Genomic DNA, 17561 nt, shown 5'->3' on the forward strand with positions numbered 1-17561 from the left:
AAATTGCTTAAAGGGGTAATAATATTGACCTTAAAATGGGTTTTAAAAAAAATAGAAACTGCTTTTATTCTAGCTGAATTAAAACAAATAAGACTTTCTCCAGAAGAAAAAAATATTGTCAGACATACCGTGATCATTTCCTTGTTCTGTTAAACATAATTTGGGAAATATTTAAAAAAGAAAAAAAAATCAAAGGGGGGGCTAATAATTCTGACTTCAACTGCATATTTTTTAGCTGTATTTGAAATGCCAAGACTGATTTAATAGGTAGATTATTTAGATAGCTATAAATACTGGTATACGAAATAACCATAGACATATTATTTGTTTTTCTACTATGGATGTTTTGTGTTCAGCAGATGAAAGAAACTCATAAAGGTTTGGATGTTGAATCTCTTGAGGATAAACAAACCACTTGAGTAAATAATGAGTAAAATTCTTCAATAGTCATAATTAGATAACAATAAGTGATGTTTCAGAAACTAATTTCGAGAGGAGCACGTGATATGATTGAGCACTGCTGGCCACTCATCCGTAATCAGTAATAATCCAATCAGAGTGATCCTAGCTTAATATAAATGGATCACTTTCTCCTTATTGCTCTATCTTCGAAACTACAGTAGTTGCTAAGATTTATTACAAGTCTTCATAAATTAAACTGCATTATTAGTCAATTCTTTTGTAAGTTGGCTTTAATTTCAGTATCTGACGTTTTCAATTTGATCACTTATGATGAGTTTATGCTTGTGCATCACAGCAGCCTGAAAAAACGGCAGGAAAGACTTGCGTTACAAATATACCTAATTATGTAACTCAAGAATAGGAATAAGCTTTGCATGTGGTTGGCAAGATCAGTGATAGACACATCTGTTTTCAGGTTATTAGATTTCCTCGCTCTATCTTCGTTTTGGAAGAATCCCCCCTTCCACCCCATCTCCTCCTTTTTCTCCCCTTGCTAAAGGGGGAGCTAACGAGACCTAGTTGATCTCTGATCCCTTGATATGCTTATTGACCGGGCGGGAGCCCTGGGCTCAAATATCTCCAAGCTCAGGGTTCGCTCCTGGGACAGCATGCCAAACCTGCTATAAATGCCAAGCATATCTAAGCGAGAACTCTTGAAACAGGCCTACTGATATAATTTACATTCTGACGTTTTTATTAACATTTTGAAATTTGATGCTTTTATATTCACCATTTTTATTCTACTTTGAGTATATAAACACTTCAATGCTTAACGCTTTCTAGGAATTTATTTCAGGACATTTCTAACTTGTCCTTGCTTTATTAAACATCACTTAGGAAATTTTTATTTAGGAAGAACTCAAATTTTACAGGAGGTCTAATAATTTTGCCTTTAAGTTTTTTATACACACTATTTATTATCATTCTGACAATGTGTGCTTTTAGATTAGCTTCTAACAATTTATTTTAATTCTCTAATGGTTAACGCATTGTTGGAGTTCCTCGAATTGGGCAAGAAGTCTTTCAGGACATTTCTAACATGTCTAAACTTAGCAAGCACTCAACAAAGAGCAAGGTGGTGATAAAAGAGGAACTTTAAAGAGGCTGACCTGAGGATGTGGGAAGGGAAAAGCCATTCGCAGGAGTTCGCAGAAAGCGGTAAAGGGTTTCAGATGCTATTTAATGACTCATGATGTATGAAAGAGGCGTGGAAACCTGTCTACCAACTCTTTCTCTCTCTCTCTCTCTCTCTCTCTCTCTCTCTCTTTCTCTCTCTCTCTCTTTCTCTCTTACTCCTTCTGTGTCATTCATACCCACAGCACAACTTACACCACACAGACAATATCTAGAAGAACTTTCTCTCTTTGCTTATTCATGTTAAGCTATTAAGTTATTCATTTCATTGAAAACTCTTTCATGGACCCAAGGGCTTCTTCTACTCTTTGGATTTTTTGCCTGTCTTTCTGAAGCAGTCAAGAGCAACAGGGTCTGATTACGTTCCTGAGAGAGACTCTTTGAAGAATCTCATCTTCTCAGCAGGTTTATTTTCCCTCTTTTGACCCCGCGCCTCTGTTTTTACTTCACCACATTGTTGTGAGGGAGAATGTTAAGGATCTACTGTGGCGCTTGTGTTGTTTTATGGATTTTTTTCATAGCGGAGTGTAAAATTCCAGGTAAGAGTGAATTTATTCGATCTTTTTTTAATGCTTTGTATTTCAGGTCGGAATTTGTTTGTAGAGAACCACACCCCTTTTCATTATCAAGAAATCATGACTTGTTCATGATTTATTTTTTTGCAATCATGAAAAAACAACAGACAGGCAAATCTTGCATATAACAATAATCTGTGCAAAATCTAAAATAAAGCATGAAAACAAGTCCAAAACCTAGGAAAATGGCAACGAACAAGGCAAATACGACCTACAAAAAGAAACTACAGTAGTTGCTAAGAAAAAAAAAAATGTATTACAAGTCTTCATAAATTAAACTGCATTATTAGTCAATTCTTTTGTAAGTTGGCTTTAATTTCAGTATCTGACGTTTTCAATTTGATCACTTATGATGAGTTTATGCTTGTGCGTCACAGCAGCCTGAAAAAACGGCAGGAAAGACTTGCGTTACAAATATACCTAATTATGTAACTCAAGAATAGGAATGAGCTGTGCATGTGGTTGGCAAGATCAGTGATAGACACATCTGTTTTCAGGTTATTAGATTTCCTCGCCAGGAATTCTTGCCCGTGTTAGCTAGTTTCCTCTATTTCAGTCATTTTTTGTATATTAATATTATATTTTTTGTTTAATTCATTACCTTTTTGGCTTAGGGGTGTCATTTTTGTTATTAGTTTCACTTTAGATTGATTTTTTTTCTCTTATATGTGTTTTAGTTGATTCCTCAAAGTAAGTTTTTCATCGCATGACGTCAAGAAAAAGCAGAAGCACAACCGCAGCCAAATTATTGCATATGAGATCTACTCACCATTGTGGTGATCGGAAATACAGTAATTTGAGTGTGTTACTAGAGTCATTTTTATTTAATCTATTGATTGACAACTTTCATTGTGTTATTAGTTAAAATCATTTAATTTAAATATTTATTTTAATTAATTCATAAGGCAGGATTTAAATGGTTAACAAAAACACTCATTTAAGGCATGTGTATCCGTGTTTGTTTCTTTTTTATTATGGTTTTCATTTGAGCATTTTTTTTGTAGTGGGCAAAAATTAATCGTGATTAATCTCATCCAAAATAAAGTTTGTTTTGACTTAAAATATGTGTGTGTATATAAATACCCATGCATATATTTAAGAAAATGTTAATTTATATTGACCAAAAAAAAAATTATATATATATATATATATATATATATATATATATATATATATATATATAATTAATACATTATTTTTTGTTTCATTTTAGGTTGAATACTTTTTCTTGTATGTGTTCTTAAATGCAAGTTTTTCATCACATGACGTCAAGAAAATGTAGAAGCGTAACCGGAGCCAAATTATTGCATATGAGATCTACTCACCATCGTGGCAATCAGTGTTGGTTAAACTGTATAGAGAAAGAGAGTAATATGAGTGTATTACTTGAGTATATTTAATTTATTTCTTGATAGATTGAATTGTGTTATTAGTTCCATTTTATTTAAAATGATTACATTATTTGAATATTCATATAACATAAGGCAGGGTTTAAATGGTTAACAAAAACAACACGCATGATAAATCGCATTCAAAATAAATGTTGGTTTGACTTTAAAATATGTGTGTGTACCATGTATATTTATTATGTACATATAAATACACGCATGCATGCATATATTTGAGAAAATGTTAATTATATTTAGATATGATATATATATATGTATGTGACAGATTATATATAAATTTAAATATACAAATAATGAAATAAATAAATATATAAATGAAAAAATTAAATATGTAACAAAATAGTTTTGTTTCTATGTATGTGTGTGTCAAATATACGTCGTAAATGTATATAATACACACACATATATTACGTCAAAACAAACTTGGATGTCATTAATCATGATTAGTTTTTGCTCTTGTAAGTAATTTTATAACAGGGCAAGTAATTTTAACTCCAGCTTAGACATTTTTTTATGTTTTATAGCTTATATTGTTGATTTACAAGGCAAAATTGCATTTTATTTTAAATTTAACATTGTTATTTTTAAATGTATTATTATTATTATAACATTATATTATATGAAAATATGATATTATTATTATAACATATATTATTATATATATTTGCTTTGTGACTGATCTAAAACTAACTATTAAGTAGTTCTCTGTATCTAGCTTTTCACACGTATTGCTATTTTGAACATTTAATTTTATATTTTAAGTCCAAGTGTAGTTTGTTTTGTTGTTGTTGAAATTTTAACATTTTTTTAGCCTTTTAGGTTTATTAAATAATTAGTTTGTAAATATATGTGTGTGTAATTATTATTATTTTTTACCTCATTTATTGTTTTAAGTAGCTTGAATTTTTTTTTCAATTACCAATAAAAATCTAAAATAGTTTTATTCATTAGTTAACAATAGCTAAGTACAATAACGCTGCCATTATGCACACCATGCAACACTATGCACACACACACACACACACACACACACACACACACACACACACACACACACACACACACACTGTTTGCTTTGATTTCTGAACTTCTACAACATCATCAGGCCACTTAAAGTAAACCTGCATAATTCCTGCAATAGATCATCAGCCAGATCAAGCTAAGAGATGAGTGCACGTCATAAATATACCTCATTATGTAATTACAGTGGATGCTCCTCTTGGATCTCAAGTGGAGGCAGAATATCAGCTAATGCATCTCTGAGACACATCTCAAATGTAGGAGACGAGTGAGTTTGCTAAAAGTTGTTCCGTCCCGTCATCTGCTTCACGGTTAACATTACAGCAAGCCAAAACCTCTCCAGGGACTCACCATAATAGATCTAGACCAGATATTTAGCATAAAAGAAAGTGTTGCATGCATGACAGAAAAAGACAGAAGGGCACATAAAATTGAGTAAAAAAATTGAGTGATACATATTCATGCAGATAGATAGTTTAATGCAATCTCAGTCTTGCAGTGCATGCAAAATCACTACAGTGTCACATCATAAAGGTCAGCGCCATCTTGCTCTCTGCTGCTGCTGTGTTTATTTAGTATTTATAGCCAAACAGTCTTGCCGATAAGGTGAGTGTGTTGAACGTTAAATAATCAGTCGCAAGTGGTCATTACTGATACTCTATCTATCCTGTCAGCCTGATGTCCTGGGTCAACACACAATTGTAATCTGCAGGACTCTCTTTTTCTCAGAATTAAAAGGTGACTGGTGCACATATACAGTATATGTTTTGTACACATGCACACCCACTCATGTGTGGTTAGGAAACTGATGGTGGAGAGTTACATATGAGAAAAGATGTCTTATCAGCAGCGTTTTTAACCCCTTATCTGTCATCCTAGATTTTGAATTCCAAAAATTATAGATGATATATATGCATATTTTACATAGTTTGTCAAGGTAAGTACAGGCTTTGATTTGTTTAAAGAATACAAGACTAAATGGCATTTGGTTGATAAACTTAATGGCTAGTTTTTCCTGCTGTATCACTATATTGTTAATGATTACGTTAGATCACAGAATTTAAGTGGAAATTGCATACTTAAAATGATTTGTTTGCAGAAATTGTCATTTTGGATAAAGGAAGTTACAGAATTGTTATTTCTGAATTTTCACTGAATGTCTAGTTGTTTTAAAAAAGTTTGTTTTATATGGGAAGGTCGGACAAAAATAGTAATATAATGCTGATTTTTATAATTGTACAAACAATAAAGGAATGAGACTGTGATTGTGATTGTGGAATTATTGATTGTGGAATATTTTGAAATTGGTCATAATTAGTAATGTATAAATTTCCAATTTTCTTAAAAAATATAGCATAAAAACATTTTGACTATGTTATTAAAGCACTGAATAAAAGTGAGGAAACATTCTGTTGGAAGAGCGAAGAATGTTTGTTCATTAACATTTTGATAATGTTTCCTGTCAGCGAGGTGCATTCATGAGTAATACATGTGTTACAGTTTCTTTTCCGTGTTTATGCAAAGGTCAGCATTTGGAAAATGTTATTAAGTGCAGAATGACTATGAAGAAACTATTAATGTTACTACAAAATTGTTCATAACTTTCAGAGAACTTTGGCAGAATTGTCTGAGAACATTTCCTGTTAGTTAAAAATGAGCAAAACGTGTTTTTATTTTATTATTATTATTTTTTGTGTGTGTGGGCCAGCAATAACGTTAAGGACATGACCCATTTGGTAATTTTGCAATCATTATGAGAACTTTGCTTTTGAATTATAAACAATTTGAAACAATTAGTAAGTAAAAACATTCAGACAAACATTCATTTATTCTCAAAAAAATGCCAATGAGTGTCGTTGTGCTAATATTTTTTAGAATCACTCAAAAAAGACAATTGCTGTATGTTCAAGGTAGTTATTTAAAATGAAAAGACAATTATTGAGTGTTTTTATGACAACTTAATTGTTTTATTATCAATCCACTTAAATTTGTAAAAGCTAATAAATTAACTTAATTCCTTCATGTTGTTTCAACACAAATCGATTGTGTGGAACCCAGAACTTTTACAGTGGTGATATCAAGAATAGGATAACTATGTGGAACAATTCTGTCATTGTTATTGTCACATAACTTTGTTTTAATAATCTGATATCATAATTTTTTTTTGTTAGTATAGAATATACACTTACCAGCCACTTTATTAGGTACACCTGTCCAACTGCTTGTTAACGCAAATTTCTAATCAGCCAATCGCATGACAGCAATTCAATGCATTTAGGCATGTAGAGATGGTCAAGACGATCTGCTGCAGTTCAAACCGAGCACCAGAATGGGGAAGAAGGGGGATTTAAGTGATTTTGAACATGGCATGGTTGTTGGTGCAAAACGAGCTGGTCTGAGTATTTCAGAAACTGCTGATCTACTGGGATTTTCACACACAACCATCTCTAGGGTTTACAGAGAATGGTCAGAAAAAATTGAAAATATCCAGCGAGCGACAGTTCTGTAGGCACAAATGCCTTGTTGATCCCAGAGGTCCGAGCAGAATGGCCAGACTGGTTTGAGCTGATAGAAAGGCAACAGTAACTCAAATAACTACTCATTACAACCGAGGTCTGCAGAAGAGCATCTCTCAACGCACAACACATCCAACCTTGAGACGGATGTGGTACAGCAGCAAAAGAGGACACCCGGTGCCCCCCCCCCCCCCCCCCCCTCCCTCCCTGTCAGTTAAGATCAGGAAACTGAGGCTACAGTTCGCACAGGCTCACCAAAATTGGACAATGGAAGATTAAATAAAACATTGCCTGGTCTGATGAGTCTTGATTTCTGCTGCGGCATTCGAATGGTAGGGTCAGAATTTGGCGTCAACAACATGAAAACATAGATCCATCCTGCCTTGTATCAATGATTCAGGCTGCTGGTGGTGGTGTAATGGTGTGGGGGATATTTCTTGGCACACTTTGGGCCCATTGGTTGAGCATGGTGTCAATGCCACAGCCTACCTGAGTATTTTTGTTGACCATGTCCATCCCTTTATGACCACAGTGTACCCATCTTCTGATGGCTACTTCTAGCAAGAGAACGCTCCATGTCATAAAGCGTGAATCATCTCAGACTGGTTTCTTGAACATGACAGTGAGTTCTCTGCACTCAAATGGCCTCCACAGCCACCAAATTTCAATCCAGTAGAGCACCTTTGGGATGTGTTGGAACGGGAGATTCACATCATGGATGTGCAGCTGACAAATCTGCAGCAACTGCGTGATGCTGTCATGTCAATATGGACCAAAATCTTTGAGGAATATTTCCAGTACGTTGTTGAATCTATGCCACTAAGGATTAAAAGGTTGTCCAACCCGGTACAAGTAAGTTGTACCTAATAAAGTGGCCACAAGCACGTGAAATTAGTCAGTGCATTGCTTGTGAAAATAACCTATAGTTTTATAAAAAATAAAAAAACTGAATTCAATTAAACAATGGTAAGCACAAATTTACCGTGATTCACCATTCAACTGCAGTATTGGTTGTAAAACTGGTTATACATATGGTAATCATATAATATAAAAGCATTTTCTAGGCTAATAATAGCTAGATGATGATTGTAGTTAATAATTCTCATACATGCTTTTTTATTGGTATGCAGAGGTTCGCGTGAGCTGCATCTTCTCTGAGGACTGTGTTCTTCCCTGCTCTTTCACATCTACTGGTGCAAATGCGAATGTTCAGTGGTACCAGCAGGAGGCGCTGGTCCTCAGTTTACCGCAAGCGGGACAGGGACCCAGCAATGGAAACATGCAGTTCATCAGCAACAGTGCCTCTGATGGCAACGCTTCGATCATGCTAAAAAAAGCAGATAAGACGAGTAAAGGACGATACAAATGTGTGGTCAACAATGTGACTCAGACGTATGTTATTGCCATGGTGGAAGGTTTGTTTCTTTTGCTGAAATGCATTAATTTATATTAATTTAGTTGGTATAAACAGTAATCTTCCTTCAAACATGCTGTTAAATTTTTTGTATTTTTATTATGATGTTCAACACACTGATATATCAAATTTAAAGTGTGTGTGCAATTAAAATGTACAATGTTAAATGCTTCAGTCAATGTCTGGTTCTCTGATGACATCATTGTCATGGCTCAACATTGCAGCTCCCATCAGGATGATCTCCATCAACAGCAGTGAGTCGGGTTTGGTCCAGTGCTCCACCAGAGATGTGTATCCTGCGCCGGTGTTGCAGTGGAGCTCAGAGCCCGCCTCAGCTCCTGGTGTCCTGCAGCCTATCACCCGCATCAGTCCTGGAGGAAACGGCCTTTTCTCAGCCCAGAGTGTCTTAAAACTGCAGAACAACAGCCTTGAGCATGTCTATATGTGCACCATCACCTCTAAATATGAAACACAGACATGGACGGCGTCATTTAAGCCACAAGGTAAAACTTATAATGTGAAAAAGTTAAATTAATGAATATGAACATAATGTGACAAAACCAATCTTGTCTCATACACTCAGAAATAAAGGTACAAAATCTGTCACAATCTGTGCACTTTTGTACTATACAGGGGAAAATTATTACCATTAGGACAACACTGTTGTACCTTTAAGGTTTACTTTTGTACCTTAAAGGGGTCTTAAAAAGTATTAAAAGTTAAAAAATCAATATAGAAAATCAAGGCCCTTAAAAATTAATAAAAAGTCTTGAACGCTATTTTGCAAGGTATTAAATTTTAAATCATTTTTGATTATGCAATGTATAGTTGTGTGCTAAAGTTTGCTTGAATTAAATCTGTGAATATCAGGATACTGTGTAGTTTATGAAATCAATAAAATCCTGCTAGATCTGACATCATGCTGCTTTGTTTACTGCAGTACCCAAGGCAACACCATTATTTCTGCAGTTCTATAAGCGCCAACCTGCAGAATTTAGATTAAAGTGTTTCTTATTGAAACCTAAAGTGGTTATAAGGACTTAAAATGTATGGAAAGAGTCTAACAAAAGGTCTGAAAAGGTATTAAATTTCACTCTCTGATTGCTGTATATACTCTGAATTAATATGCACCTTTAAGAACCTGTTGGGAACAAAACTGTGCCCTTTGAAAAAGTACACTGCCCAGTGACAGATTTTGTATCGTTATTTCTGAGAGTGCAGAATTGATCAGCTCTGAATGGATAAAGTTGTTTGTGGCAGATATTTAAAACACATGTTTGATTTACTGTAAAAACATCAAATAGAGCATTTATTTGTACATGAAACAAGAGGGTATTTTATTAGATTTTTTATTTAATTTAATTACATTTTTTTAAATAAAAATGTGGTCATTGTTGTCTCACAAACAGTAATTACCAGAACTGAAGATATTTATTTTGATTGCTAATGCACAAGATATTTTTTCACCTTACTATTTTATAATGTGTAATAAAAGTACAGTTGTATTCATAATATAATGCAAGATCAAAACATATGTACATGCAATTGAATGAAGATATTTTATTTTATTTTATTTTATTTTATTTTATTTAGTATTGTCTCATAATCAAAACTGGAATTACCATATCAGAAGTTTCTCCATTCACAACCTATAATAATATATTTAATTCGTAATAAAAAAATATCAAATCTAAATATTTGTACATTTAATAGATTTTAATTAGATTTTTTAAATTTTATTATTATTTTTTATTGCTAATGCACAAGGTCTTATGTCACCTTAATATATTATAATGTATAATAAAAGTACAGTTTTAAGTTTAATTTATAATATAATACAAATCAAATTATTTGTACTTGTTATCGGATGAAGATATTTTATTTATCTATTTATTTATTTATTTGTTTAAAAAAATATTTTATTATTTTATTTTAATTTAACACTAACATAATCTCTCATACAAAACAGAAATTACCGGCTATACGGGGCAAGACCTGGTTATTCCATGCAAAGCTCCCAAGCACCTCCAGTTCTTATCTGCCGTCTGGACATTTACAAGAGCAAACAAAACCACAGACGTCCTGAAGTATGACAGCCGAACCCACACATTCAGCAGCTCACTGGATCATGTAAATCTACAGGAGAAGGACAGAGCTGTGATAGGAGACTTTTCTCTCGTCCTGAAGAAACCCGTGGCCTCAGAACATGCTGGCATCTACACATGTGCCTTCACTGGAGCAAAGACACAGCATCTGATACAGACACACGTCGACATCACTTCCTCCAGACAGGGGAAAGGTACTTATAACCCCCCCGTCTCCAAATTCAATTATATTTTATAACAAGCAAGTGACAATGCCATCAATATTTCCATCAATAAATTAAGGATATTTTCCTCATCAACATGCATCAACAGTTGACAGACACTGATTAGCATGTTCAGGTGTGTTTGATTAGTGTTGGAGCTAAACTGTGCAGGACACCAGCCCTTCAGGACTAAGTTTGTCCTCCCCTGCTCTAAGGGCTTATTACAGTATGCAGTTTCTGTCGCATCTTATGGATGAACATCGTCAACCGTCTTTGCTCAGTATGACAGGCTAATGGCCGCCGACACACTGTCTCTCAGAAATTATAAATATCTTTAAATAGGCATTATCCTTGTAAATAACCTGCATAGTTATTAACCTGAATAACCTCGATTAAAAGGCTCAAAAGTACATTATGTTGCCCAACAGCAGAGATATTTGTCAAACTTTAGAGTGTCCTCTGCATGTCGCTTTATGTGGGCGGAGTAATACACAAGGGTGAAGAGGCTGGATGAGTGCTCTTATCCGCTTGTTAAGTGTGACGTCACGCGAAGCGGCTTCCGGGTCCAAGCGCTCTATTCAACTGAATGGGGAAACTCATGAAATGGTAATAATAAATGTTTACAAAGTGATTTAAGGCTTTCGAAAATCACGATCGCAGTATATATGTCCATGCCTAATATCCTATGGCCAGAAAGTGATTAATTTTTAAAAAATAGTTACATTTTTGGTATTTGTTATGCAGCAAGCCCAGAGATTGTTGTGTACATTATGATTTTATATAAAATTAACTTTAATGTGTGAAAGGAATAAAACGTGATCGTAAACGAATGATTTCTCCACTCAAATGAATGGCGGCTTGGACCCGGAAACAGTATTACATACGTCACAAACACGTCACCACTTAACAAGCGGATTTGCAGAATATCGCACGGCTGTCAGCCAATCAGATTCAAGAACCAGACAGAACTGTTGTTTAAAGCCTTATATCAGATTTCTACATATGATTGCCTTTAATATAATATAATATAATGTAATATAATATAATGTAATATAATATAATATAATATAATATAATATAATATAATATAATATAATGTAATATAATATATATAATATAATATAATATAATATAATATAATATATGAGCAATATCACACGAGTAGCAGTACGATATGGCTGTATATCGGCACTGGTGGGCGGCGTGCGATGGCACGAGGCCGCAGGCCTGCCCCCACCAGTGCCGATATACAGCCATATCGCACTGCTACTCGTGTGATATTGCGTTTATACAACAGTTTGACGACATAATTGTGTAAATAAAAACAAAATCAAACATGGAGAGTCTCAAAAACCCTTTTGTATGAGGAACTACTTTCTTCCGCTTTGGATTCAAATCATAAGCTGACAGTTAAACAGCTGTTAAAACAGTTAAAAGCATCTTTTAAACTTTAGATCCTTAGTGTCTACTTTTTGCTGGCTGTATGTGTGCGGAGTAATACACAAAGGGTAAGAGGCTGTAGGAGTTGTGATATTGCAGAATATCGCACGGCTTTCAGCCAATCAGATTTGAGAACCAGACAGAACTGTTGTATAAAATATTATATTATATTATATTATATCATATTATATTATATTATATTATAAAAGTTCAATTAAGTGTATTCATTATGGTTTATTATTTGGTATGAAAATTAGTTGATGAAAAGAAGAAATGTCGGAGCTATCAATATATCCTGTATATTAATATAAGCTGTAATACTAAAATAGTTTTTATGATTTTGTGTTTAAGATGAAAATACTGCCAGCTTTTACTAAACCAGATTTTTTTTCATTCTGCTGAACACAAAAGAGGATATTTGGAAGAATGTTAGAAACCTGTAACCATTGACTTCCATTTGTTTTTCTTACCATGGAAGTCAATCGTTAAAGTTTTTAACATTCTTCAAAATATCTTATTTTTTCAATACTTGAAAAAAAAACACTAAAATACTGTTTAATTCTCTGTTAAATTAAAAAAGAAAAGCATAGAGGGTATATACAGACTTCAAAACGAGTTAACATCTCGCTGTCTGGTAATTTTGTAGTGGTTAATAAAAATAATTTTAACTAATAATTTAATTTTGAAATTAAGGTTCCTTCCAAAAAAAAGGACATTTTCTTTGATTCAATTTTAGATTGACATTAATGCCTAAAATGTCTTTCAATTCAGTTAACTTTTTAAAGGTATTGTGCACCCAAAATGTACTCACCTTTTCCTCACCGTAAAGTGTTTACAAAAACACACGCATTTTAATGAATGTTGGAAACCGGTCATCATAGACTCCTACAGTAGGAAATAAAATACTATGGAAGTCAATGGTTACTGGTTTTCAACATTCTTCAAAATATCTTCTTTTATGTTCAACAGAAGAAAAAAACTTAAACTGGTTTGAAACAAGTGGAGGGAGATTGAATGTGGACAGAAATGTTGTTTTTTGAGGGTGAACATTATAACTATTACAAAACTAACCTTTTTTTTTCTCTTTTTAGATTCTATGAAATATAATCTGTGGATGTTGGGTATCGTCATAGGATTAATCGTTCTTCTTGCCACCGTCTTGATTATAAAAAGATACAGAGGTAACAATGTGAACCTACTGTATAATACAAGCCCGATTCCAAACAAGTCTGGACGTTTTGTAAAATGCAATGAAATTTAAGAGTCTGTGATTGAGTTTTAATTTCTCTTTAACATATTTAATTGCCAAAAGCACAAAGAAAATTCTTCCAATTATTTCACTGAGGGGTGGCACAGTGGCTCAGTGTTAGCACTGTCACCTCACAGCAAGAAGGTCGCTGGTTCAAGTCCCGTCCGGGCCAGTTGGCATTTCTGTTTGGAGTTTGCATGTTCTCCTTGTGTTCGCGAGGGTTTCCTCCTTGTGCTCAGGTTTCCCCCACAGTCCAAAGACATGGTTAATTGGATGAACTAAATTGGCCATAGTGTATGAGTGTGTGTGTGTGTGAATGCGAGAGTGTGTATGGGTGTTTCCCAGTACTGGGTTGCATTTGTAAGGGCATCCGCTGTGTAAAACATAAGCTGCAATAGTTGGCAGTTAATTCCACTGTGGTAATCCCCTGATAAATCAGGGAATAAGCCGAAGGAAAATAAATGAATGAATGAATGAATGAATGTTTTCGCTGACAAACTTCAATGTATTTTGTCATTTTTATTATAATTTATTTTTATTTTTTGCATGTGTTGATATTGATGCCTTTAACACACTCCTAAATTTTTGGGACAGAAACAAAATAACTTCAATAAATTCAAAATAAACTGGTGATAAGTGAGAGATTCATGACGGGGTATAAAATGAACATCTCAGTCTTTGCAAACAAAACAGGATCTGGGCCTAACATTTTGAATTAAAAAAAGAATAAAAACAACAAATGTCAAATCGGACAAAACCTTTGGACAAAAACTAATGTAAAGTCTAAAGGGAGCATCCAGACGTTTATGATGTGTGCAAATGTACCGATATTGATGACCACTGACTGTTGAGCTGCTAGAGATTTGTATTATGTCAGACTGGCAAAACATTTTGCTCGTAAAACTTTAACAGTTAGTTCACAGATGATTAATTAACAGATCAGTCAATTTACAGATGATTAAACATTATAATTAATAGCTTAAATAATAAACATGTAGGTGGCAATGTCTTAAACATGTCTTTTTCAATGGGAAAATGTGCTCAGGGATACATTTTTGAAAACTGAGAAATATGTGCTTGTGGGTAACACCCAAAAAAGCTGCGTCTAGCCCTGGTAGGACCATGTGTCAATGATGCCTTTTCTCTTCTAGTTTGCTTCTAAAAACTGTGTTGGTGGAGTTTAGGGAAGGGGGTGTTTAGGTCAGTAGATATCAAGCTAATCTATTATGAACAACAGGCCAACTGGCTTCTCTCACGGACATTATGTGAGAAGGACATTGAGATTAACAGAAATGTCCACAGCAGCCTCTGGTGGATTTGCAAGAAATGGCATGTATGAGAAAACATGCCCCAGTAACGTTTATGAGGTTGTCAAAAATGATGTCCTTTAGTGGATTTGCAAAAACAAAAACTGCAAGAAGACACTGTCAATGTCAAAAATGTATCCCTGGGCACATAATTCCAGCCAACGTCAAAAATGAATCCCGGTGCACATAATTCCAACAAGTCTGGGGTGACTTTGAAGTTTGTTTCATCCATCAAAATTAAATTTGTTTATACTTCCAGAATACAGTTTATTTGCTCACTGAAATCATTGGATCTTTGTACTTAAAGAGTATCAACAAGTCCTCAATTTTAAATGACGTGCATATTAGGATTTATTTTTAAATGGGCTGAGCATTTACATGCATTAATAGCTTTTTTAATTGCTAATGTAACAACTTTAAATATAAGACCTAAACATCAAGACCTTGCTGACTTCCTATAGTCTAGAAAAGACTGTTGACCCTTTTCAATGTGAAGGAAACTTTTTTTTTTTATTACTAATCAATGGATGAAAAGAAACTTTTTTGTGTGGGTAGAGTGACCTTTTTCATGGCATTCAGTTTTTACCTGTGTGCAAGTGTTAGCATGTGGAATAAGTTGTAGGCTTCAGTTCACTAAAGGGCCACTAATAACATTGTGCCTGAATTCTGCAGACAGTCCTTTTAAAAATACACAGTTTATATTCTTCATTCTATATTAATGATGTTTATGTTTGCAGCAAAGTCAAAAAGAAGTCCCGAAAATGCTCAAGAGGATGCAGAAATGCAAAGAATGAACGCAGGTACCGTCCACTCAGGTGACGTTTACACTGTGCTTTTGTTTTAAAATGCATACCTTTTTATTTATTTCATTTACAACTAATTTATTATAATATTAAAATGCATTTAATTTAAAATCAAATGTATATTTATATTACCTATTGTTTTAATTATTAATATTGTTATTTAAGTTATTTTAAGGTTCGGTTCAGGGGGAATTTTTTACAGTATGTCTGATAATATTTTTTCTTCTGGAGAAAGCCTGATTTGTCGTAGTTCAGCTAGAATAAAAGCTGTTCTTAATTTTTTAAAAAACATTTCAAGGTCAATATTATTATTTTTTGATTGTCCACAGGACAAACCATCATTACACAATGACTTGCCTAATTACCCTAATTTGCCTAATTAACCTAGTTAAGCCTTTAAATGTCACTTTAAGCTGAATACTATCTTAAAAATATCTTGTAAAATATTATTTACTGTCATCATGGCAAAGATAAAATAAATCAGCTATTATAAATGAGTTAATAAATCTTTTATGTTTATAAATGTGTTAAAAAAAATCTTTCCATTAAACAGAAATTGGGGGAAAAATATACGGGGGGGCTAATAATTCTGACTATCTAGCCATGTTATGTATTCTGAACGTAGATTTGCAAATGTAATGTTTTCCGTTTTCTCTTTTGTAGACAAAGCAGCAGAAGATGCACAAGCGGGAATGAAACTTCTGACAGAAGCTTCAGCATCTCACAGTCAACCATCATGAGATACAAGAGAGAAACTATTTACAGGACTCACTGACAGACAGACTGTATTTCTATGCCATTTGAACAAGCACAACGTCACAGAGAATAACATAAACATTTCAAGTATTTTTATTTTTTTAAATGAAGCTTTATTAAAGATTTGTTTTCATAATTTATTCTGAAAACAATAAAAATGCGTATATTATTTAAAAAACTATTCACTATTTATTTTTTACAGATCTTCTGTTGGCTGTTAGTATAGAAATTATGGTGTAATTCGGAAGGCTAAAATTAGAAAGAAAGGTTTGTTTTTTTGAAAGAAATGAAGGGAATAGTTCATCCAAACATTATCTGGTGCTTTACTCACCCTCAGGTCATTTAAAATGTAGGTGATTTTTATTTCAGTAATTGTAAATATGTGGAATCATGGCCATGTAGTTGCTATGGAGTGGTTTGGGTATTCTGTGTGGTTGGGAAGAGGATGCTAGGGTTCTCTGTAGTCCAGGGGTGTCCAAACTCAGTCCTAGAGGGCCGGTGTCCTGCAGATTTTAGCTCCAACCTGCCTCAACCCACCTGCACGGATGTTTCTAGACACCCTAGTAATGCTGCGGTAACACTAGAGTTTGTGTGTGTGAAATTCTGTTGTATGGCGCTGCTAAAAGGGGCGGGATTAAACAAGATGATTATACATTTTAAAAAGCGAGTGTCCATATTTTAAATTTATGTCCAGAGAGGTCATGTTTTGATCTTTGATTGGTCTCCACAGTCACATGATGCGATTTTGCAGGTCAGAGTTCACCAAGCTTGAACTTTTTGCATGGGGAGAAAAGTCCAGTGTGACCGCAGCTTTAGAGCTTGATTATCTAGGTCAGGTGTGTCTGATTAGGGTTGGAGCTAAACTATGCAGGTCACCGGCTCTCCAGGACTGAGTTTGGACACTTCTGCTATAGTCACTATAGGGATTTCTAAGTGGTTGCTTTGAAATAGCTATAGGATATTCTGTGTGGTTGGGAAAAGGTTGGTATTGTGTTGCTTTGTGGTTGCTAGGGTGTTCTTTGCTATTGCTAGGAATTTCTGCGTGGTTGCTAGTGTTGCTATATATATATATATATATATATATATATATATATATATATATATATATATATATATATATATATATATATATATATATATATATAGCGGAGAAAATGAGTATTGAAAG

General features: G+C 33.9%; 1 protein-coding gene across 6 annotated transcripts in view; it reads left to right on the plus strand.

Annotated features, from left to right (window-relative positions):
- Nucleotides 1-16571, plus strand: part of hhla2a.1 (HERV-H LTR-associating 2a, tandem duplicate 1) — a 67754-nt gene extending 51183 nt beyond the window's left edge. For 3 of the 6 annotated variants that reach the window (XM_073913956.1, XM_073913958.1, NM_001014327.2), the window contains 6 exons: nucleotides 8247-8531; nucleotides 8755-9033; nucleotides 10500-10829; nucleotides 13370-13459; nucleotides 15572-15634; nucleotides 16301-16571. In XM_073913956.1, coding sequence (XP_073770057.1) covers nucleotides 8247-8531; nucleotides 8755-9033; nucleotides 10500-10829; nucleotides 13370-13459; nucleotides 15572-15634; nucleotides 16301-16377 — 1124 coding nt within the window. In that variant the 3' untranslated portion in view covers nucleotides 16378-16571. Of the gene's footprint in view, nucleotides 1-1753; nucleotides 2136-8246; nucleotides 8532-8754; nucleotides 9034-10499; nucleotides 10830-13369; nucleotides 13460-15571; nucleotides 15650-16300 lie in introns of those variants that run through there. The other 3 variants (XM_005172669.6, XM_005172670.6, XM_017357965.4) reach the window with 3 other exon arrangements.
- The last annotated feature ends 990 nt before the right edge of the window (nucleotides 16572-17561 follow it).

Source organism: Danio rerio, chromosome 10, assembly GCF_049306965.1.
Source record: "Danio rerio strain Tuebingen ecotype United States chromosome 10, GRCz12tu, whole genome shotgun sequence".
Classification (NCBI taxonomy): Eukaryota; Metazoa; Chordata; class Actinopteri; order Cypriniformes; family Danionidae; genus Danio; species Danio rerio.